At 42.2% G+C, this 25,207-nt stretch overlaps 1 protein-coding gene across 3 annotated transcripts in view; it reads left to right on the top strand.

The window, feature by feature from the left end:
• Positions 1-25,207, top strand: part of hao2 (hydroxyacid oxidase 2 (long chain)) — a 57,799-nt gene that overhangs the window by 29,429 nt on the left and 3,163 nt on the right. For all 3 annotated transcript variants that reach the window (XM_052014186.1, XM_052014185.1, XM_052014183.1), the window contains exons 2-5: positions 19,678-19,830; positions 22,076-22,227; positions 22,936-23,219; positions 24,586-24,804. In XM_052014186.1, the coding sequence (XP_051870146.1) occupies positions 19,700-19,830; positions 22,076-22,227; positions 22,936-23,219; positions 24,586-24,804 (786 nt within the window). In that variant the 5' untranslated portion in view covers positions 19,678-19,699. The remainder of the gene's footprint in view (positions 1-19,677; positions 19,831-22,075; positions 22,228-22,935; positions 23,220-24,585; positions 24,805-25,207) is intronic.

Genomic DNA, 25,207 nt, shown 5'->3' with positions numbered 1-25,207 from the left:
AGCATCCAGCCAGTCCCATAACTCTGTCCGTTGCCCATAGCCATGAAAATTACTTCCCTTTATACCTATTGCATTTCTTTCTGATTGTCCAAATGTCTTTCTGAATGTCCGAAACTCTTATTTCCAGAATCATTACATAAAGTGAGTTCTAGTTCATAAATATATTCATAAAAACTCTGCATAAGATTGTTTCTCATCACATCTCCATTGTATTTTATGCCCGTCACTTTAAATTTGTGACTACTTAAACTATCCGCTGATCAGAACAGCTTCTCCCTGCTTGCCCCAAATAAACCCAACATGACCATAAATACGTCATAGAGTCATAGAGCAATACAGCATGGGTACAGGCCCTTCGGCCCAACCAGTCCATGCTGAACACAGTGTGCACCCAGCTAGTTCCAATTTCCTGTGTTCGGCCCAAATCCCTCCATGCCACACCCCTCTATGTACCCATCCAAGTGCTTCTTAAATGATACTATTGTACCTGCCTCAACCACTTCCTCTGGCAGCTCATTCTGTATACTCACCAACCTCTGCTGAAAAAATTGCCCCTCATGTCACTTTTAAATCTTTCCCCTCTCACCCTAAACGTATGCCCCCTGGTTTTGGACTCCCCAACCAGGGGAAAAGACTGTTACCATCCACCTTATCTATGCCTCTCACAATTTTAAACACATGTATTAGGTCACCCCTCATTCTCCTACATTCCAAGGAATGAAGACTTAGCCTGGACAACCTCTCCCTATAACTCAGGCCCTCTAGTCCCGGCAATATCCTGGTTAATCTTCTCTGCACTCTTTCTGGTTTAACTATGTCTTTCCTATAACAGGGTGACCAAAACTGTACACAGTACTCCAAGTGCAGCCTCACCAATGACTTACACAACTGCAACATAATGTCCCAACTCCTATACTCAATGTCCTGATTGATGAAGGCCAGCATGCTAAATGCCTTTTTTACCACCCTGTCTACCTGTGATGCCAATTTCAACAAACTATGCACTTGTACTCCAAAGTCCTTCTGTTCTATTGCACTCCCTTATACCCTACCATTCATAGTATAAGTCCTATGCTGGTTTGACTTTCCAAAATGCATCACTTCACACTTATCTGAGTTGAAATTCATTTGCCACTCCTTGACCCACTTCCCTAACTAATCTACGATAACTTTCTGCACTATCAATAACACCTCCTATTCTCTTGTCATCCGCAAACTTACTAAATGTTCTCCAAAACATCTCCACTTGTTTCCCTGTGGCTGGAGACATAGGTGACCCTGCTGATCTCTCAGGGACCTACTCTCTCCCTAGCCACCCTTCTACTCTTAATATAGCTATAGAACCTCATGAGATTTTCCTTACCTGCCAGTTCTATTTCATACCCTCTCTTTGTCCTCCTGAGTTCCCTCTTAAGTATATTCTTAATCTTCTTATGGTCATCAAGGTATTAATTCGTGCCCTAAACCCAATGCATGCTTTCTTATTTTTCTTGACCAGAGGCTCAATATCTCTCATCAGTTAGGGTTTTCCCTAACTTACCAGGTTTACCCTTCACTCTAACAGGAACATGCTGCACCTGGACTCTTGATATCACACTCTGAAAAGCCTCCCACTTACCATTTGTTCCTCTTCCTTCAAACAGGCTCACCCAATTGACGTCTGCTACATCCTGCCTAATTCCCAGTTTAGGACTCTAACCTATGAACCTGTTCTTTTTCCATCACTATCTTAAAACAAATAGAATTATGCTCCCTAGAGCCAAAGTGTCCCCTGACTGCCACTTCAGTTGCTTGCCCTGCCTCGTTCCCTCAGAGAAGGTCCAGTATTGCACCCTCCCGAGTAAGGCCCTCTATATACTGAATCAGGAAACTTTTCCTGGACACATTTCACACATTCCACCCTGTCCATGCCCTTAACACTCTGGCCCAGTCAATACCAGGGAAATTGATATCTCCCACGAATACAGCCCTATTATTCTTACAACTATGCACAATTTCTTTACACACCTGCTCCTCAAGTTCCCACTGACTACTGGAGAGATCTATAATACAGCCCCACTAGAGTGACCTTCCCCTTCTTGTTTCTAAGTTCTACCCACATGGCCTCACTGGAAGATCCCCCAAGGATGTCATCTCTAAGTACTGCTGCTATGTCCTCCCTTATCAAAAAGCAACACCCCCTCCTCTCTTACCTGTACCTCTGTCACACCTGTAGCATCTGTATCCTGGAACACTGAGCTGCCAATCCTGCCCTTCTCTTAGCCATGTTTCTGTTATATCTATAACATCCCAGTCCCCAGAGCCAATCCACGCTCTGAGTTCATCCGGCTTACCTAGTGCATTGAAATAAGTGCAGTTTAATTGAGTATTCCTTTCCCTCCCTTAACTGTGCCCTTGACTATCCTGATTACTAAACTTTCTCTTGCTGGCTACTGCATTATCACATGACTTTGCTCCTGCTCAGAGTCCCCCCCCCCCCCCCCCCATTAAATCTGTCGGGTCTCCTCTCAACCTTCTTTGCTCCAGGGTGATTGTTCCCATGTAAACTTGTAACTCAAGTCTCAAGTCCCTCCTCTCTGTAATCATGCTGGTGAATTTTTTGGGTAACAATTCTTGGATCGTTGTATCTTTCCTGAAGTGTAGTGACTAGCATTAGATGCAAGCCCTCAAGTTGTGACTTAATCAATGTTCTATAAAGATTCAACTAAACCCTTCTGCTTTTGTACATCATTCTTCTATTTATGAATACCAGAATTCTACATGCTTACTAAATCTGTTCCAAATATGTTCAGCCGTTCTCACAATCAATGTATGCGTGCACCAGGTCCTTCATATTCCACATACATTTTCTTTATTGTCTCACCTTCTTCTTTCTGTCAGAATGTATTTCTAATCTTGATTTCCCTGGCTGTTGTAATTTGGGTTCCACTGATGTCACAAACACAATTCTGGCTAGCCATGCCAATCTGAGTACTTTTCCACTAGCTGTGCCATCCCACCTATGTTTGAGATCCCATTGCATGTATATCTAGTTGTGTGCTCCACAAACACATCTCTCATTTCCACTTCCGCACCATTTTATAGAGAGGCAGGTCCTGGTTCATGCAGTCTGCACCTAGTTTCTCTCCTTATCCAACCTCACCCCACCTTTGTACCGGCATCATATCATTTCCCTCCAAACAAATATTCAATTCCCTTTAACAAAAGTGAAATAAAAACGAGAGATGCTTGAAACACACAGCAGGTCAGGTAGCGTCAGTGGAAAGAGAAAAAGTTAACGTTTCAGATCGAAGACCTTTCATCTGAACTGTTTATCAGTTCCAATGAAGAGTCTTTGATCTGAAATGTAAACTGTTTCTCTTCGCACAGATGCTGCCTACTTCTGCTGTTCATCCAGCATTTTCTGTTTTTATTTCAGATTTCCAGCATCCAGCAGTTTTTTTTTATTATTTTGATTTTGATTTTAATGCACCCAAAGTGACTGAAATGTGGTTGAGGATTCCACATTTCAGCTATCCTGTGTGTAACTATTTTTGTAAAGGTCATTTTAATATTTTAATTATTAAACTTTGCAGTGTTGCATAAACATAGGTTTGTACTCCTTTGAGTTTAGGAAGTTGAGGGTCAATTTGATTATCAAGGACTTTGACTGGGTAAATACGGAAAATAACCATTGCTTTGGAACACAGTGGTTTGCTTAAAGGTAAATCATTTAAGAGTGAAATCAGGGAGCACTTTTTTTCATAAGGCAGTGGAAACAGAAAATATACATCTTCAAAAAGCCATGATTGTTAGGACAATTAAAATTTTCAAAGTTGGTATTGATAGATTTTTGTCAGCTAAAGGTTTGAGGGATCCAGAACAATGTTGTGATACAAATTAGCTATGACCTACATGAGTGGCAAGAGAAGGTCACAGAGTGGTGTACATCTGTTGTTATATTTATCTTAGCTTTCTGCCTTTCAATATGGCAGTACTACCAGGTAAAGACTAATGATGTAGACATTCACTGGCATGCACAGAGGCACAGTGGACTGCGGATGCACAGAGATACTGTCATTTGAACATTCAGTTGCACCCAGAGTCCAAGGGTTGGGCGCTACTGAATGAACCTTTTACGCTTGGGGTGGAACAGTGGTGCAGCTGGTAGAGCTGCTGCCTCACAACTCCAGGGACCCGGGTTCAAACCTGACTTCGGATGTGGCCTGTGTGGAGTTTGCACATTCTCCCTGTGACTTTGTGGGTTTTCCCCAGGGTGCTCCATTTTCCTCCCACATCCGAAATGCATGCAGGTTGGTAATTGTCCACAGTGAAGTGCCCCTAGTGTGTACTGAACGGTAGAATTTTGGGGAGTTCAGGGGAATATATTTCATTCCCACTCCGACCAGTCCACCCAGTTTGCCTCTCCCTTTGTTCACCTCCTTTCCCTCCCCCCCAATTACCTGGAATCATCACCCACCTCCACCTGGTTCCTTCTGCCCATCATCCCTCACTTATCTAGCTCCACCTATCACCTTCCAGCCTCTTGTCTCTACCCTTCCCTCTCCCCTCCCCCACCTGGCTTCACCTGCCTAATATTTTCTTTTCTTATGTCTCCACTTACCACCGACCAGCGTCTGTGGAGGGAAATGAACAGTCGATGTTTCAGGTCGAGATTCTTCATCTGGACTGAAAGATAGAGGGGAGATAGCCACTATAAAGAAGTGAGGGGAAGGGGTGTAAGTGATAGGTGGATCCAGGTGAGGAGGGGTGATAGGTATTTGGAGGAGGGAGGAGTGGAAATTGTGGAGGTTAATTCACAGATTGTCCTCAAAGCTGAGGAGATAGATTTCTGGATACTAAAGGAATTAAGGAATATCGGCAGGAAAATGGTGCTGAGGTAGAAGATCAGCCATGATCTGTTCTGGGACCCCTGCTCTTTGTGATTTTTATAAATGACTTGGATGAGGATGTGGAAGGGTGGGTTAGTAGGTTTGCTGGTGATACAAAGGTTGGCGGTGTTGTGGATAGTGTAGAAGGTTGCTGTAGATTACAACAGGATATTGATAGAACGCCGAGCTGGGCTGAGAAGTGGCAGATGGAGTTCAACCCGGATAACTGTGAAGTGATACACTTTGGGAGATCGAATTCGAAGGCAGAATACAAGATTAATGGCAGGACTCTTAGCAGTGTGGAGGAACAGAGGGATCTTGGGGTCCACATCCATAGATCCCTCAAAGTTGCCACACAGGTCGATAGGGTTGTTAAGAAGGCGTATGGAGTGTTGGCCTTCTTTAGTCGGGGTATTCAGTTCAAGAACCGTGAGGTGATGTTGCACCTCTATAGAACTCTGGTCAGACCACACTTGGAGTATTGTGTTCAGATCTGGTCACCTCATTATAGGAAGAATGTGGAAGTTTTCGAGAGGGTGCAGAGGAGATTTACCAGGATGTTGCCTGGATTGAAGAACATGTCTTATGAGGATAGGTTGAGCGAGCTAGGGCTTTTCTCTTTGGAGAGAAGGAGGATGAGAGGTGACTTGATAGACAGTACAAAATTATAAGAGGCATAGATCGAGTGGACAGTCAGAGACTTTTTCCCAGGGCGACAATGGCTAACACGAGGGAGCATAATTTTAAGGTGATTGGAGGAAGGTATAAAGGGGATGTCAGGGGTAGGTTTATCACACAGAGAGTGGTGGGTGCGTGGAACGCACTGCCAGCAGAGATTGTGGGGGCAGACACATTAGGGACATTTAAGAGACTCTTAGATAGACACATGAATGATAGAAAAATAGGGGGCTATGTGGGAGGGAAGGGTTAGATAGATCTTAGAGCAGGATAAGATGTTGGCACAACATTGTGGGCCGAAGGGCCTGTACTGTGCTGTAGTGTTCTATGTTCTGTGATCTTACTGAATGGCAGAACATGCTCCAGGGGCTGAATTGTCTATTCCTGCTCATACTTCTTATGTTCTTGTGTTCCAACTTGGTATTGGTATTGGTTTATTATTGTCACTTGTACCAAGGTACAGTGAAAAACTTGTCTTGCATACCGATCGTACAGGTCAATTCATTACATGGTGCAGTTACATTGAGTTAGTACAGAGTGCACTGAGGTAGTACAGGTAAAAAACAATAACAGTACAGAGTAAAGTGTCACAGCTACAGAGAAAGTGCAGTGCAATAAGGTGCGAGGTCACAACAAGGTAGATTGTGAGGTCAGAGTCCATTTCATTGTATAAGAGAACCGTTCAATAGTCTTATCACAGTGGGATAGAAGCTGTCCTTAAGCCTGGTGGTATGCACCCTAAGGCTCCTGCATCTTCTGCCTGATGGAAGAGGAGAAAAGAGAGAATGACCCGGGTGTCTGGGGTCTTTGATTATGCTGGCTGCTTCATCAAGGCAGCAAGAGGTAAAGACAGAGTCCAAGGAGGGGAGGCTGGTTTCTGTGAGGCACTGGGCTGTGTCCACGACTCTCACCTTACAGCCCTCAGGCTCAACGTCAAATTCAACAAATTTGGGTAATCAGCCATTCCAGTCTTGTACTTTACAATCCCAGCAGCCACATTTTTTATCTCTTCTTCTAGTAATTTAAGATTACATTCACATCCTCCACTTTTTGTCTCCCTAAACAACCCTTTTATTAGTCAATGTTGTGGATCAATCACCATTTAGACTCCGGAAGCACAAATACAGAGAATCTATGACAAGAATCTCTCTAATTGTTAGAATACACTGAATTTTCTACACAGTTAGAGACAGAGATGATAATTAATAATTAACATGTGGCCATACATAAGCATTGCCACCCTCGTCCATCCCATTTGCCCTCCATGATGTTCTCAGCTCCCTGCTTAGAACATGCTGGAGCATGAGGTCTTTGTTCTCTTCAGAAACACCACCAAACCAGATATCTTGTGATTTTGGTTTCCCACTCATCTAGACATTCTCACCTTTATCTCCTAATTCTAAAGTACTAACAGAATGAACTTTCTTATGGTGACTAATATACAGTATATTAAGTCGGCAGTACTGGACTCTCACTTTTGTCTCATTATTAGGCCTAGTGGTTGGGTGACATTCACAAATTTTTTATAGTGCAAAGTATATTTTTAAAACTGTAGATTGCAGAATTAGTAGATTTACATAATGCCAGCTAGTGATTTTGCACACTCAAATAATCCTACACAATCATAACATGGAATAAGAATACCCGAGCTGGTGCTTGTGGTTAACATTTCTAAAGTCTACTTCTCACTGTATATACCAAAGAGTTACATCTGATGCTAATGCCACCCTCTTTCAGCCAGTACCACCATCCCTTGTGTCAATCTATTCTGGCCCACACCTCAGAATCAGGAATCAGGTTTATTATCACTGTTTAATATGACCTGAAATTTGTTGTTTTGTGGCAGCAGTACAGTGCAAAGACATAAAAATCTATAAATTACAAAATAAATAAATAGTGCGAAACAAAGGGACAATGGAGTAGTGCTGATGGCTTCATGAACTGTTCAGAAATCTGATGATGGAGAGGAAGAAGCTACACCTGAATTATTGAGTGTGTGTCTTCAGGCTCCTGTACCTCCTCCCTGATGGTAGTAACAAGAAGAAGGCATGTCCCAGATGGTGAGGGTCCTTAATGATGGATGCCGCCTTCTTGAGGCACCCCCTCTTGAAGATATCCTCGATGGTGAAGAGGGTTGTGCCCATGATGGAGCTGGCTGAGTCTACAACCCTCTGCAGCCTCTTTTGATCCTGTGCAGTGGAGTCTCCATACCAGGCTATGATGCAACCAGTCAGAATGCTCTCCACCGTACATCTATAGAAATTTGCAGGAGTCTTTGGTGACATACCAAATCTCCTCAAACTCCTAACGAAGTAGAGCCGCTGGTATGCCTTCTTCGTGATTCCATCAATGTGTTGGGTTCAGGACAGATCCTCAGAGATGTTGACGCCCAGGAACTTAAAGCTGCTCATCCTTTCCACTGCTGACCCCTCAATGAGGACTGGTGTGTGTTCTCCCGACTTCCCCTCCTTGAAGTCCACAATCAATTCCTTGGTCTTGCTGACGTTGAGTGCAAGGTTGTTGTTGTAACACCACTCTAACCTGCTGATCTATCTCATTCCTGTATTCCTCCTTGTTGCCTTCTGAGATTTTACAAACAACAGTGGTGTCATTGCGAATTTATAAATGGTGTTTGAGTTATGCTCAGCTGCACAGTCATGAGTGTAGAGAGAGTAGAGTAGTGGGCTAAGCACACATCCTTGAGGTGCGCCTGTGTTGATTGTCAGTGAGGAGGAAATGTTATCACTGATCCATATTGACTGTGATCTCCCAATATGGAAGTCGAGGATCCAGTCGCAGAGGGAGGTACAGAGACCCAGGTTTTGAAGCTCAGTGATTAATACTGAAGGGATAATGGTGTTGAATGCCGAGCTGTAATTGGTAAACAGCAGACTGATGTATGTTTTGCTGTTATCCAGGTGCTCCAAAACAGAGTGGAGAGCCAGTGAGATCGCATCTGCTGTAGATCTGTTGTGGCGGTAGGCGAATTGCAGCGGGTCCAGGTTCTTGCTTAGGCAGGAGTTAATTCTAGCTATAACCTACCTCTCAAAGCACTTCATTATGGTAGATGTGAGTGCTACCAGTCGATAGTCATTGAAGCAGCTCACCCTGCTCTTCTTGGGCACAGGTATGATTGATGCCATTTTGAAGCAGGTGGGAATCTCAGACCGCAGCAGTGAGAGGTTGAAGATGTCCATGAACACTCCAGCCAGTTGGTCGCACAGGCTTTCAGTACCCAGCCAGGTACACTGTTGGGGTCTGACTCCTTGTGAAGGTTCACCCTCTTGAAGGATGTTCTGACATTGGCCTCCGAGACAGAGATCACAGGGTTGCCAGATGCTGTGGGGATTTGCACAGGTGTAGTGTCATTCTCCCTTTCAAAGCATGCATAAAAGGCATTGAGCTCATTGGGGAGTGAAGCATCACTGCTATTTGTGTTGTTAGGTTTCGCCTTGTAGGAAGTAATGGCACACAAACCCTGCCACAGCTGCCGTGCATCCATTGCGTCTCTAATTTCACATGGAATTGCCTTTTCGCTCTTACAATGGCCTTCCGTAGATCATACTTGGTCTTCTCGTAGGATTCTGGATCGCCGGTTTTGAATGCCACAGATCTAGCCCTCAGCAGACTGCGAATCTCCTGGTTCATCCAGGGCTTCTGGTTTGGGAAAACTCGGTGTGTTCTCAAAGGCACATACTCGTCCGCACAGATCTTGATGAAGTCGGTGATGGCCGTGGCATATTCATTCCGATCTGAAGATGAATCCCTGAATATGGTCCAGTCCACTGATTCAAAGCAGTCCTGTAAACGCTCCTCCACCTCCCTTGTCCATACCTTTGTCGTCCTCACCACTGGTGCTGCGGTCTTCAGTCTTTGTCGGGAGTAGGAGTACAGCCAGGTGATCAGACTTGCCAAAGTGCCGATGCGGGATGTCACGGTGAGTGTTCTAGATGGAGGTGTAACAGTGATTGAGTGCGTTGGCTGCTCTGGTTCCGCATGTGACATGTTGGTGGTAGTTTGTCAGAGACTTCTTCAAGCTCTCCTTTGTTCTCTTTGCCCCTCCCTGCTTTCTCCACAATTACAAACTTGTTTTATTTCTAACTTTTACCAATTATGATGGTAGGTTATTAACCTGACATGTTAACTCTGTTTCTCACTCCATGATGCTGTCTAACCTGCAGATTATTGCCAACATTTTCTCTGCAGCTAATTACTGTTAACTTGCTTCAAGAACTCAAGACTTATGTGTAAAATGCACTTTTCTATGAGGATCACCACTCTGCCAGTGCAAACAATGCGTGCACATCACCATGAGATATCCTCAGACACTGTGTACATAAATTGTTCATAGATTTCACTCCCAGCGGAGGTTTCTCTTTGCATGATGCGTCTGGCAATTCTCTTAGGCCCCATTACACAGGACCTTCCTCCTGGCATCTACCTCACTGACCAGGACTTACATTTTCCTTTTAGAGAATATGGGAGCTCCCTCCCTTCTCTGCCTCAGTCTCCTTCCTGCAGCCATCTGTTTGCCAATGGGAGTGCGCCTTTATGGTCTGACACCCTAATTTGAATGCTCCACATTCATGTTCCAGAAGTTGCACTAAATTGCGTGAGGTGCCATGGGGAATTGCGCAGGTTCCATTTTTATGTTTTGTTTTCTAGGTTTAAACCTTACATTTTACTTTGGATTTTGGCCAATTTTACAATCACTTTGTAGGAAACCTGATTCAGTGTTAGCACCAAATGCAAACATGATTTAGTGAATCAAAGTAGGCAAAATCCAAGTTCTAGCCCAACATATTTGCAACAAACCAAGACAATGGAAAGATTAAAGGCTTGAGTAGTATTTAATTAATGAATTTGTTTGATCTAGCCTTTTGGAGGTCACAGGTAGAGATTATATAGGATTGGTGCTTCAATAGACTTGGTGCCTCCGTGAAACAGTAATGTGCGCTCTGAAACATAAGCCTAATAGCAATAAATCAACCAAATAGATGGCACACCATGGCAGGACTCAGCAAATTCTTCATATTCCAGAAGACTTCATAGTCAGAGGGAAGCAACACAGATCTTAACACTTTATTTTATTACTATTAAAGTTAGTTGGAAATCTTTAATTGAGAAAGTGTTCAGTGTCTCGTTCTACTAAAGAGATCTTCAAAATCAGTAAAGTTAGGATATCAGTGAGGCCATGTCATTCTAGATATTTGTACCTGGCATAGTTTAGAATATTAATGAATTACAGATGTATGTTAGGAGTATTTGCATTTTTGCTCAATGATAAATCCAATAGGTCTCTCTGCATTGTTCTACCTTTCAAAACCACCATTTCCCTCACTTGAAAAAGCCACTCAGTTGTGCTTCAACAGTTCACATTAAGAATACAAGCAGATGCACCATTGGGCACTGAACCAGACACCAAGTTGGGATGCCACAAAGGCACACCAGCCCAGTCAACCCTGCAGAGTCCTTTCACAAATGTGGTGCCTTAATTAAAAGTCCAGCAAAATCCTGATGCAACCATGTTCGCAAATCGTGCCTTCCAGCTCTTGTCTCAAACTCCCAACCACGACAATTAGATACATCAAGACATACTGGCGGACAGTACCCACCAGAGTTTGTGGCCCAGTCAGGAAGGAGGGAGTAGCCTTGGGAGTCTTCATCATTGACTGAATTTCATGAAATCTCATGGCATCAGGACAAGGAAAACTCTTGCTGATTGCCACCTTCCTTCTTTACTCAGTGGATGAATTGGTAGTCTGTGCCAAACAGCATTCAGAAGAAGTACTGAAACTTCTGCAAGTGCACTTCTCAGGAACATGAGAATTCAGCCACCTACAAACTTCCCTTCAATTTGCACACTAGCTTTAGTTGGAAATACATTGCTGTGACCTCACCGGTTTTCACCGGGTGCTCTGGTTTCTTCTCTCATCCCAAAGACATGCGGATAGGTTAATTAGCTACTGTAAATTATACCTTAGTGTAGGTTAGTTGCAAAAGAATCAAAGGGGAGTTGATTGGCATGTTGGAGAGAATAAATTGCAGGACTACAGGGAAATAAGGAGAGGGGAATTGCAATTGATGAGATTGCTCTGTTGGGAAGTAACATGGACTCGACGGGCAGAATGGCCTTTTTTGCCATAGGAAGTAAATATTAGAAAGTCCTGTAACTCCTAACCTAACAGTATTTTTCCAATGGCAATTAGGGATTGGCAGCAAATACTGGCCTTTCCAGCGATGCCCGTGTCCTGTGAATGAAAAAGGGAAAATCTGTCTAAACAAAGCCAGCTTCTCTCTAATAATGTTTTTCCCCTCATGTATACAGTATGTATATGCATATATAAGAGAAGATCAAGCTTCCATACTTCATTTGCTTGTTGACCTTTGGTGACCTGAGCAACGAGCACTGAAATAACTTCCTCACTAATGACGGCCACTTCCACTCCTTTGTTGGGACCCTTGACTATATCATGGCCGCATGACTGTGAGATTACTCATCCAGTATCAAAATTGCTTCCAATTTCCCCTCTCACCAGCTCTCAACCCGTCCCACTGTAGTATTGCAGCCTGTTCCTTTTCTTCTGCGAGTCATTGCAATAGAACATCTTGATAAATGCCGATTTTTATCGTTAACTTGCAATATGTTTGTGCAATGTGGTCACTTGGGAAGGAACATGCATACAAAGTTAACCTAACTCGAATGTCACTTAAAATGTACTGATTGGCCAATCGATTTAAAAAACCCTTCTGACTGGGTATCAGTAACTAGGGTGTACTTATAGTGTGTTTATTTCTATAGAATTTTTACTCCTTGTTGTTTAGAGCCATTACAGTGAAGTTAGCATTAACAAAGTGGTGTAGTTTCAGTTACTAGACAGGGTTTAGGACCTCAGAGACTCCTGTCTTCCTCTTCTTGATTTACAGAAAGATTTTCAGATGAAAGTAGATTCATGCTTAGATTGCTGAGTTCTTCCACTGCGTCTGTTAGTACAGCAGGGATCTTAAGTACCAGCCCAGCAGATGAGCAGAGATGGAATTTGCTTCCATTGACAGCAACACACACACAAAACACTGGAGGAACTCAGCAGGTCAGGGACCATCTGTGGAGGGAAATAAAAGTAAACGTTTCAGGTCGAGACCCTTCATCAGGACTGGAAAGGAAGAGGGAAGAAGCCAGACTGTATCTGGCTTCTGCCCTCTTCCTTTTTCTGGCTTCTGCCCTCTTCCTTCCAGTCCCGATGAAGGGTCTCAACCCGAAACGTCAACTGTTTATTTCCCTCCACAGATGGTCCCTGACCTGCTGAGCTCCTCCAGCACCTGGTCTGTGTTGCTCCAGATTCCAGCATTTGCAGAATCTCCTGTGACTCCGTTTTGCATCCATTGAACCTGATTTGGGCTAAAGTGCTGGTTTGAAGCTAAATTCATTTTCAGAAGATAAAGCTATTTTTTGTAAACCCACATTTAATTAAGCATAGATATTTTTCTATGAGCTACAATACATGAAACATGATTATATAGTAACATTTAGAGGGCGCAATCTGAGAACAACTTTAACAAGTATCTATGCAATTTAGTTAAGTTTTGAGTTGTTGATCACATGATCTAGCTTGTCTTCAAATGTTGCTTCTTTCTTCTAATTCTTCATCTTCATCCTCATCCTCCTTCATCCTCCCCACTCCTCCCCACTCCTACTCCTACTCCTCACTTCTACTTCTCCCCCACACTGCTACCCCTCCTCCTCTGCCCCACCACTCCTACCCCTCCCCCCACTCCTCCCCCCACTCCTACCACTCCTCCCACTCCTCCCCCCACTCCTACCACTCCTCCCACTCCTCCCCCCCACTCCTCCCCTCCTCCCACTCCTCCCCCTCCACTCCTCCCCTCCTCCCACTCCTTCCCCACTCCTCCCCTCCTCCCACTCCTCCCCCCACTCCTACCCTCCTCCCACTCCTCCCCATTCCTCCCCCTCCTCCCACTCCTCCCCCCCACTCCTCCCCTCCTCCCACTCCTTCCCCCCACTCCTACCCTCCTCCCACTCCTCCCCATTCCTCCCCTCCTCCCACTCCTCCCCCACACTCCTACCCCTCCTCCCACTCCTCCTCCCCCACTTCTCCCCCCCTCCCTCTCCTTCCCCACTCCTACCCCTCCTCCCACTCCTCCTCCCCCCACTTCTCCCCCTCCTCCCACTCCTCCCCATTCCTCCCCTCCTCCCACTCCTCCCCCCCTCCTCCCACTCCTCCCCCCTACTCTTACCCCTCCTCCCACTCCTCCCCCCACTCCTCCCCCCACTCCTCCCCCTCCTCCCACTCCTCCCCCCCACTCCTCCCCTCCTCCCACTCCTCCCCCCACTCCTCCCCCCACTCCTCCCCCTCCTCCCACTCCTTCCCCCACTCCTCCCCTCCTCCCACTCCTTCCCCTACTCCTACCCTCCTCCCATTCCTCCTCCACTTCCTTCTTCTTCTCCTTCCCTTGAGAGTGAGGATGACTTGCTTCCACTCCAGGTTTGTGAGTTCTGAGGTGGCTGATGTTCCCAATGTGGGAACTGCAGACTCGTCCACAGATAGGGCAAGTGGTGGCTGACGGGATGGGTGGTAGGTAGTCTGTGATGTGATCTGCTCCTTCTGTCAATTGTACAGGCCTTTAGAGTGCTCCCAATGCATGGCCCTGAGGTTTGTAATACCACCCTGAATGCTTCTTCACCACATTGAGTGGTCATGGGCCAAGATTCCTAGAAGTTAGTGGGGATGTACACTTCCCCAGAGAGACTTTGAGCACATCTTTGAATCTCTTGTTCTACCTGCCTGGTAATTATTTCCTGTAATCGAGCATCTGTTTCAGGCATGCAATTGATGTGGTCTGCCCAATGGAGCTTTGTGTAATTATGACCTAAATATTGGGAGGTTGGTGTGAGAGAGGACACTAATATTGGTTCGCTTATCCTTCCAGTGAATTTGGTGGACGAGCAAACTTGTGGATTTTGAGTGTAAGGCCCATCCTCTTCTATGCTTCAGTAAACAAGACAAAAATAACTTGGAGTTTAGCTTCCAAATGCGAATGTAAGCAACAGCTGCATTCTACAGCCTGACTACAGAAGTTTGGATGATCTTAATTCTACTGTCAAGAGTCAAACACTTGGAGTCACAATTATTTTCATTTTATAAATATAACTACAACAATTTTTAAACCAAAATCCATCACAGGTTAAGCTGGTTAAAGAATTAAAAAGATTCAGTTATTTTCTCATTTAAAACTATCCCTTAAGAAACAGACATACACATGTAAGTGGCTCACTTCACTCTCTTAATAACTTCACTGCACTTCTTCACAAGTGTAACTTCATTACATGTACATTGCATTATTACCGCATTATTATGCACCAGCTTTACATTAAGGACGCCGAGCAAGTGCCCGCAGTCAGGAAATGTTATTGTAATGAGACCAAAAAGAACCATAAATTGTCAGAATTCTAATGAAAACAGGTAACAGGAATCAGGCCCAGACCTCTGGGTGAGCTGCATCTGTGAGCCTCATCATGTCTGACAACAGAAATGGTTTTGAGTTGGAGGTCCTACTCACACTGTCTAATGTAAAATGTGGGAGCAGATGGGAGTTGGAGCAAAGATTGTTGATTCTCTGGTCCCACCAGGAATCCTTGCTCTCTCAAACCTAATATGCTACATACTTCAGCTGTGGACTAAGGGTACACCCTGTGAGTAACTACAGCTCACAAGTGAACAGCTTGAGATGTGTGAACTGTTATATCGTGATGGGCTGTTTTACTTTCCTTCATGTTCTGCAGTTCATATTGGAATAAACGGGTCAACGTGAATTTGTGAGTTCCTACAGCTTTGATTTGTTCGCTGGGATTTGTGGTGGCTGGGGGCAGACATTAAATTTGAGTTAAGGCAGAGCAATTAGCTCTTGTTCATTAATGATAATCAAATAGAATATGCTGAACATACTCAGCAGATGGGTTAATGTTGATTCTGTTTTTCTCTCCACAGATGCTGCCTGACCTGCTGAGTATCTCTAACATTTTCAGTTTTTTTAATTCAGATTTCCAACATCTGCAGCGTTTTGCTTTTAGAGCTTTCCATTTACTCTTGGCTTGTATTTGAGCCAGTTAAGTGGTCAGTTCAGCTGTGTAAGTGATATTATACTGTAGCAGTTAAATAGATTGCCTGCTGGAAAAAACAGGCATTTGACAAACAGGAGGTACTTTAAGTGGTGGTTGACACGACCATTTCAGCATTGGGGCTACGTTTTACGTGTTATTATTCCTTGCGTGGAGCTTTCTGTGGCTGAGTGTAAGTTGGAAAATTGAGCATGGAGATGCATTACTAATGCACAAATATGTAAAACTGATCTCTTTTACTGTCTATTCAATTATTGGTAAAATGAATTAGTAAGCTGTGAATCTGGTTGTAAGAATCCATTGAGTGATTGATTGCAAGTTAATAAGTAACATAAGAGCCTTAACGTAAAAGTAGTGAACAACCATGGACTTTTCAGTTGTGCATAGCTTTCTCATGGAATATTGTTACTAGGAGGTTTTCAATGTCATCTGCAGAAGTCTGATATTTAAAAACCTGCACAGCTTAAAGTGGATAAAAATGCAATGGGAATGTTCAGAGAAGTATGTAACGTAACGACCTGCCCTTATCGTATAATGGCATTACCACTGCTGAATCCCTCCCAACATCACATTCTGGGAGCAAGTTAGCACTAACGTTCTAGTGAACTGAATGACTAAGGGAGGTAGCAGTTCCTGGTGAAGGAAGCAATGAAGGAAAGTGATTGATTTAAGGAGAACCAAACTGTATCAGGAAGAACATACAAACAAAATGGAGCACAAAAAGGGTCCAGAAAAGAGAAATAGACTAGGCTGTTCAAAAATGTTACAAAGACAAATACAAGTATAAATGTGTGAAGTATTTTTAATAAATTAGACAAATTAGTTGTCGAAATAGATGTGGACAAATATAATATAATTTCCATTATAGTGACATGGCTGCAGGGTGAACATGGCTGGGAGCTCAATATTCAAAGATGTTCAATATTTCGGAAGGACAGGCAAAAAGGAAAAGAGACAGGCTGTTGTTGATAGCAAAGTAAGAAAGCAGGCAATATTGGCTGCATATTGGCTCAGAAAATCAAGACGAAGAATCAGTCCAGGTGGAGCTAAGAAGCACCTAGGGATAGAACATAAAGGTGGGAGTTGTCTATAGCCCCCCCTTTCCACCGCCTCCCCCAACAGTAGTGGTGATATAGGGAATGTCAGCAAACAGGAAAGTAGTGATGCATGTCACAAGGCTACTATAGTAATCATAGGTGACTTTAATCTACATTAGGATGGGTCAAACCAAATTAACAGTAATGCTGTGGTGGATGAATTCCTGGAGTGGGTATGGGAATTATTTTCAGTCCAATACATTGAGCCAACCAGGGAACAAGCTATCCTGAATTGGCTGCTGAATAATCAGAAGGGATTCATTAATAACCTTGTTGTAAGGGATTCTTCAGAAAAGAGTGACCGTACATGATAATTCTTCATTAAGGTGGGAAGTGAAGTTGTTCAATCCAAAACTAGAATCCTAAATTTAAACAAAGGAAACTGCACAGGTATGAGGAGGGCATTTGTTGTGGTAGTTTGGGAGCTTCATTGAAAGGCAGACAGAGAATAGGCAGTGGCGAACATTTAAGGAAGGAATGTAGAAAATAGGAAATAAATGCTAGAACTCCCCATCCAACAGCACTGTGGAATACCTTCACCAAAAGGACTGCAGCAGCTCGAGAGACAGCTCATCACCGTCTTCTCAAGAGCAATTAGTAATGGGCAATAAATGCTGTCCTTGTCAGTGATGTCAGGATCCCTCCCACCAAAAAAATGTTTAAATGCCTTCAAAATCACAGTGAGATTTTCAGCCCTCAATGTTTATGCATAAATGCTAAAACAGCATAAATACACAGTAGACCTGAAATAATTGAAAAGCTGGTGTCTGAGTCACACTGGCAACCCATCAGCTTCATAAAATTGGCATCTTACTGTCTGCTTCATCATCAGTGAGCTTTGAATGGTGTGAAGTAGCTGTACTTGTCCAGTGGTCATAAACTAAATCCATTATCTCAATCCAAAGTTTGTTCTTAATGACTGCTAGATGACCCCCACACCCCAGTACTGAAAATTACACCATGACATGTCAAGAGTCTCATATCTTAAGGATTTAATTAAAAATTTTAAAATATAAAACCAGAAACTTTTAATATTTTACTGCCATTTTTTTCTTTTCATATCCTTTCCCCTCTCTTCAATTTTCTTTTCCTCTTTCTTTTGCTCTCTGTGCTTAATTTGGCATTAATTTAACCCACTCCAACTAACTTTTCCTTCTCAGTACTTTTACTTTCACGGTTCTTCAATGTGATTGGATATGGAAGTATCTGGTTGCTATTCCTATTCATTCAGGTCCAGGTCCCTGTTTTCCTGGATGTCACATGAATAACTTGTGCTTTAACGTCTGATGGCATTAGGTGCTCTCCATTGACAACTTCAGTGCCAATAAATTTATCAATAATAAACATTCAATAACCAAGAATAAAAGTTTGTTAGCTATTCAAGGATTATTTTTCCATTTCTGTTTTCCTAATTTTCTATGCAAATAAGTCACTTCACTACCTTACATATTTCAATCAATCTCCCTGAACTTGAATTTTTTTTTCCCTAACTGTATCATTGTAACCAAGAACGTTTGTAACATCTGGTGTCAATCCAATTGCATATCACTGCCTATGTAAAGTGATCAAAACTGAGGACACAGTATTTAGACAAGGATTAACCACTGCCTTAAACAAAGACAGTATTGTATTTTTGTGTTACATTGGAGCACTGTGGTAGTATATGTTAATTCTGTGTTTGCTTTGGTATATTTATGCAGCACTGATCTTTTTCCTTTAGTGTTTTATACTACCAAAATTTTGCTCCTACTTAGAATTCCAACTACTCCGATGTTTAATGCGACAATCTTCATAGTATGGTGCTCTCACCAGCATTGCAGTACTTTGGACAACAACCTCTGGTTCACCACCACGGGGTACCCACTTGCAGTCCTTGGTGGTAGAAGGCATCAAAATTACTGCAAAGCCTAGAATTACATGGATTAAAGACTGAAACAAATAGGGCTGGTACATTTAGGAGTTGGTGTGTTTTCAACAGCATAACACATAGTAATTAGTGCTGAACAAACTCCCTGCCCGAAAAAGTAATTACAAGGGTAGAATCTCAGAAAAAAGATTTTAAGACAGATGTTTATTTTTTCTGCCTGTCTTTTCATTTCTCTTACTTAATCCTCTTTAGCTTGTATTTTGTATATTATTTAAATTTAATTGACAATTTTGGTTTAAACTCCCAGTGTGGAAACTGTATGGTTCAGTGAGGATTCTTCAGTGTGATTGATTGAAGAGGCTCCCAGTACTTTGACCTGTTCCCAAAACCCCATATGTCCTCTGTAGAGGGAGCTTCTTTGGAATGGCCTACAGATTAGAATTGTCTGAACCCAAACAAAATTTTCAGGCAGCTCTCAGTGAGGTGAACAATATCAAATAACATTCTTCAGATTTGCATTTATTTTCCAGCTGTCATTCAAAATGGTGGAAATACCCAGCAGACATTATCTGCTAAGAAAGAAACACAGTTATAGGCTTTATTTCAGATTTCTAGTCTCTGCAAAATTTTACTTCTGCAATTGTTATTTCTTGTTATATTTTTTAAAATTTCATCCAATGTTCGTGCAAAGTTGTGGACAATTCCTAAGTGTTGTTCAGTATAAGGCTGCAGTTTTATTTTATTCTTATCATGGGTTTTAGTAACACTGGTAATACAGGTTGGTAGAAATTCTTGTGCATTTGAAAATATGTACTAAAATATGTCTCTGCACAGGGCATATTTGGAGTAAGGGTTTTGATTAAGAAGCAAAAATTTAATCCCTGAGTAACTCTTGCTACTTGTGAGTTGAGATTATACATTTTCTCACTCTGTGCATCATGCTAATCATTACTGTCTTTTCTTTCTGTAATAGTGGTAGAGTTTGAGGTGTGTGTTAAAATATTCCTGCAACCATTATCGTTTCAGAACTTCTCTGTGTGACCCAGAGATGTCTTTGGTATGTCTGTCTGACTTTGAGATGTATGCTAAAGAACATTTACCAAAACCACCTGGGATTACTACGCTTGCCGGGGCAGATGAGTGCTGTACTAGAGATGACAATCTGATGGCTTATAAAAGGTTTGTATTATCCCAAATCCTTGCAAGAGCCAAGTGCCTGAATTGTGGAATAATGCAGTATTGAAAGATTATAGGAAATGAAATTTCACATATTTCACATAGCCCAGTAATTTACTCCAGTTCTTCCACTTGGTTAGGTGATAGCATGGAATTAGTGAATGACTATTTCTGAGTTTTCATCCACCAAAGAAATAGTTAATTGTGGAATTTCAGGTTTGCTGTAATTCTAAGTAACACTGCATTCTTTGGGCCTGAAACTTTGTGTGTTAGAGAAGATTCCATGATGTCACTTTTGCATGATCCAGTGGATGCAGGAATCCAGACAGAAGCCAGTTCTGATGGAATTGCACACACCAGCAGAAATCCATTGGGAAGGAGGGCTACTCTTCATCTTGCCACCGTCCTCACCTCAATATCTGAGAAGTTTCTGGGCTACCTCACAAATACCTTCATTTCCATTCCTGTTCAACCATCTCAAAAGTGGCCAAGAATTCTAATCAGAGCCCAACAAAGGCCTCAACGTTTCTAAATGCTACAGGCTTAATTGAGCCCAGGAGAAACTGAGTATATTTTTACTCATGGAGATCTGAAGATCATTTCTGCTGCAATTCAGTCCAGTGATCTGCATGTTAATTTTAATAATAGGATTGCAGGAGAAATAGGCCTTTGGTCTTCCATCAGAGTGACATGATGCTAGTTTCTCAAAATCTTAAAGATGTCAATTAGATCCCCTTTATCTTTTCTGTTTAAGTAAAAATTTAATTTTGATTCATTGTATCTTTTTATTTATGATACTATTCTGAAGCTTTGATGTGTCGTCTCTGTGGCTTTAATATAATGGGATGCCCAAATTTGGATCTATTACTCCTCACATGGCTCAAACAATATGTTATAGAAATTCAACAAACAAAATATGTTTGTTTTAATATTCACCAGAAACTCATTTCCCCTTTCCCAAGGCCAAATCTACCTGCATTATCGCTGTTTAAATCCATGTAGCAGTACCACAGAGAACCATTTAAAAAGTATATTGTAGCTCTCTTTACAGCCCAGTGTTGCTACTTATTAGATGTTAATAGTGAAAATGCATGTGGAATTAGACCTGTCATCCTGACATGACTTTAATTCTGCCAATGGCTACCCATTCATGATTGCTTTTCCTCATTGTGCATGTTATTTCGATTGAACTTCTTTTCTGTTAATCTACCTATATTTTCTTAATATTTCCCAAGTTCTTCCCAGTTTGCCATATTCCTAACAAAATCCTTTCTTTGTTATTTTAAAATATCTGGCTTTACACGCCGCATCTGAGGAAGAAGTTGGCCACATGTATGTTAAGCATTCTGAGAGCAGCAGCACAAGTCCCAGTGCATCAGCCAACATGATATGTTTGGTAATTCATCAGCAGCCAAGTGAGCTGTTGTGGTCATTTGGTCCCATAATGTTTCTCTTTCCTCCAAGACTTTGATCCCACAGACAGCATCCACTGGAGTGTAATAAATCACTATCAATGATAAACAATCTTACCATCATATTAGTAAAGGCAGAAAGTCAGGAGTGTCTATAATGTACCACTTCAATGTAATTTCTTTTCTTAATGTTATCTACACTTCACTTCGACTGCCTAGAGAAGACAGTTGCTAATGAGACATCAGTTTGTTTCGTCGATCTAATGTTCCACCACAGTCTGCTCCACCCATCAACATGCAAGAGAAAACAAAAAAATAAGTGTACAAAGACAAACATAAACATATCCCAACAAATTGCAGCCTCCAGTTAGGGCCCTGCCAGTCAACATGCTCAGACTGGGATCCAGATGGACCAGGGATCAAAACCCCATTTGTTCCATGGGTGTGAGGGTTAACACTAATGACATTGGATTGGTTATTCCAATAAAGCAAAAGCTCTACTGAAATTACAAAGAATTATTGGAATAGATTTTGCTTAATTGTACAGTTTTTTTAGGCCAGAGGCATGATGCAATATCAGGTAGGGGCACTTGCTTGCTGATATTTCATTCCATTCATCTAAATGGAACAAAGATTGTGCAACATAAGTAATAAGTTTAACTCTTCCTTCACGTTTGCTTCTGCCTTCTTCCTGGGCAATACTCTGCACCCAACCGGAGGAACCTAACTTATAACAAGTGAGACAGTTTAGCTTATGAAGAAAGGTATTAATGATGATATATAATTATTTGGATCAGAGAGTTCAATCTAATTTCAAATATTTGGTAACTTTGCAGGATCCGTCTGCGACCCCGAATGCTAAGAGATGTTTCTGTAACAGACACGAGAACAACAATCCAGGGCACAGAGATCAGTTTTCCGATAGGGATTGCACCCACTGCTTTCCACTGCATGGCATGGCATGACGGCGAGATGAGTACAGCCCGTGGTACTTCATCACCGACATTTTCTTTTAAAAAGATAACTATGTTCTTGATTGTGATACTATGAACAAAGATGTGCTTGCACAGCCGTATAATGAAATACTAATGTGCTTTTTGGCTATCAGGTTTTTTTTCTCTATTACTTGCCAGGATGAATGATTAAATAAGTCATCAAATTCAAGATACTAAAAAGTTTGTGGTTTTCTATGGCCCAAACAGGAAGTGATGTAATGGAACTTGGCCACCATTATGAAGGTCTCCAATGGCTTAAGTGCAGAAAATGTCCATTCATGTTGATTTTAATGGAAGCGTGGTTATTCTAATTAGCTTTTAGTTCTCTTGGCAAGGATAATGGTGCAGCAGCCCAATGTCCCACCAGCTATGACATGGTGTAAGTCACAGTCTAAGTCACTCATGCCACCGTGTCCTGAAATTCTGCGTAATAATAACAGCACAAGGCACCCTGGCACAAATATTTGGCAAATTTAGGCAAGATACTTTCCAAGGATACCATTATGTGAACAAAATATCTAAATTAGTTTCTGATTTAAAAAATACCTTAAATATTCATGAAAGAAAAAAACAATCACTTTTCTTGAGCTGAAAATGAATGTGTCTAAGATATCAATCGATTCTAACACGATCTTTTCAGAACAAAGGAATGCTAAAATCTTGCAGTCCACTTAGAACAAATGAAAATGTTTGTCTTCTAGCTGCTGAAGCCATGAATACTTGTTACGTTGCCAGCACATACGCCACCTGCTCAGTGGAGGAGATTTCAGCAGCAGCTCCAAATGGATTTCGTTGGTTTCAACTTTATGTCTACCGGAACCGTAAACTTTCAGAGCAGTTAATACACCGGGTGGAGGCACATGGATACAAGGCCATTGTCTTAACTGTGGATGTTCCTTATACTGGCAAGCGGAGAAATGACATCAGGAACAACTTTAAGCTACCACCTCATCTCAAAGTAAAAAACTTTGACGGCATTTTTGAGGTATGAATTTTCAAGATACTTCATAAATTTATCTGCTGTCAGCCAGGATGATAGCAGAACTATGTTGGTATCCTCAGCGTCACATTGTTTGGAGGGGAAAGTTGTCTCCCCACCCGTGATTGGCACAAATCCCACTGAAGTATCCAAATACAGATGAAGACAGGAGCAGGGTCAGTTGAGATGATGATTGCTCATTAATTGGCTTGTACTTGGGCAAGGCCTAATGCTCATGAACAATAAGTAGGCAAAACAGTCAGCACTTTGAGGAGAGATGGAAAGGGGATACGTTCCTCCCCATCTACTCTTTTCACACCATCTCCTCCTTGTTCTGACAGTGTGCTGAGCTAGGTAATGACGGAAAGTTAAGTGTTCCATTGTGCCCAGTCTTTAGGCAAGGTGTTGAAAACTGCTATGTGACCCACGATATAGACAGGCTCAGGCCAAGCACCTATTTCAGACCCTTTTGCAATATTAAATTGTCATATTGTGCTATCAGATTTTCTCAGATACTGAGCAGCCAAATTAGTGTTGTTTAAATTGACCAAAGAAGACATTACAACATTAAATACTTCCTTAAATGTGGAGCCAGAAGAGACTCAATTGTTCTCTTGGTTACGTACAGTAGGTCATTCACAGCTCCTAGTCATCCTCCTCCATCCTTAATTCCTCTCCACTGACACACCTGTCAGCCTCCATCAATATCTCACTTCCATATGCATCTGGTAAACTGCCTTCGGGCCACAGCTGGTGCCCGAAGGTTCCCGACAAAATGAAACTGATCTGGCAGATGAATTATCGGTGGTCCTTTTGGCACTATCAGTAGGTATAAGCAGCAGCTGTCTTGACTGTGTTGCTCTATAGTTCAGACACAATCCATTTCTAGGTCTCATTTTCTGTTTCCACTGATCATAATTCTCACCTGAATAAACATACTGAACTTCTCAGTGCACACTAACTCTACCTATTGTTTGTTACCTACATATGCGTCATTATGATAGTGACTTTTTATGCACATTGCCATGAAATTCATTATTATTTGTGCGACAATTTAAAAGTCCACGGTTAAAAGCAGCCCTAGTTATAGCTTAAAATCAATCACTTTAAGCTACAGTTATTTTGTATGTAAAACCTATTTTTTATTCAACAAAACTAATATTGAAATGCAATCTGCAGATTAAGTTTAGAAACTAGCGATACAATCCTGATCATTAGTCCCACTTGAAATAGAGTTAAGCCAAGAAGGTTTAAAGTACTGAGGCAAAATGCTCAGCTCCTCCAATCCTGATGTTGAGTTCACCATACAGCTACAGTCTCTTTCTACTGCATGTACTATGCTGATACAGGTAATTATTCTTTAACCCAACAGGAATTTAATGGAGCTGAGGTGTATGGAGTACCTGCTAATTCTCTTGATCCATCAATCTCTTGGAAAGATATTTACTGGCTTCGGTCATTAACTCGCCTGCCTATAATTATCAAGGGTATTCTAACCAAGGAAGATGCAGAGCTGGCAGTGGAACACGGTGTCCAAGGTATCATTGTGTCGAACCATGGAGGCAGGCAACTTGATGGAGGCCCAGCTACGGTCAGTTTATCCGTCTCTCTTGCTCTCTCTTGCTGCATCTTTATTTCCTTCTTGTGATTTTCATCCATGACCAACGGTTTGCCTGGAAATATCATGACTTTTTTCTCACAGAATTGTAGACATTGCTAGCAAGGCCAACATTTATTGCTTACACCTCAGGGCCCTTGAGAAAGGGGCACTGAGCTGTCTTTCTGAGCTACAATCTTGTGGTTAAAGTATTTCTATACTGCTGTTGGGTTGCGAGTTCCAGGATTTTAATTAAGTTCCCGTGTGCCTCTTTCCCTTGTCCTAAACGGTCACAGGTTTGGGAGGTACTGCTAAAATAAAGTCTTGGTTAATTCGGAAAGAGTGAATATTTGTGATCAAGCTTTGTCCTGAATGGTGTCAAGTCCCTTGAGTGTTG

Source organism: Pristis pectinata, chromosome 4, assembly GCF_009764475.1.
Source record: "Pristis pectinata isolate sPriPec2 chromosome 4, sPriPec2.1.pri, whole genome shotgun sequence".
Taxonomy (NCBI): Eukaryota; Metazoa; Chordata; class Chondrichthyes; order Rhinopristiformes; family Pristidae; genus Pristis; species Pristis pectinata.
Note: the sequence above shows the minus strand (reverse complement) of the source record. Positions and strands in the feature narration are given on the sequence as shown.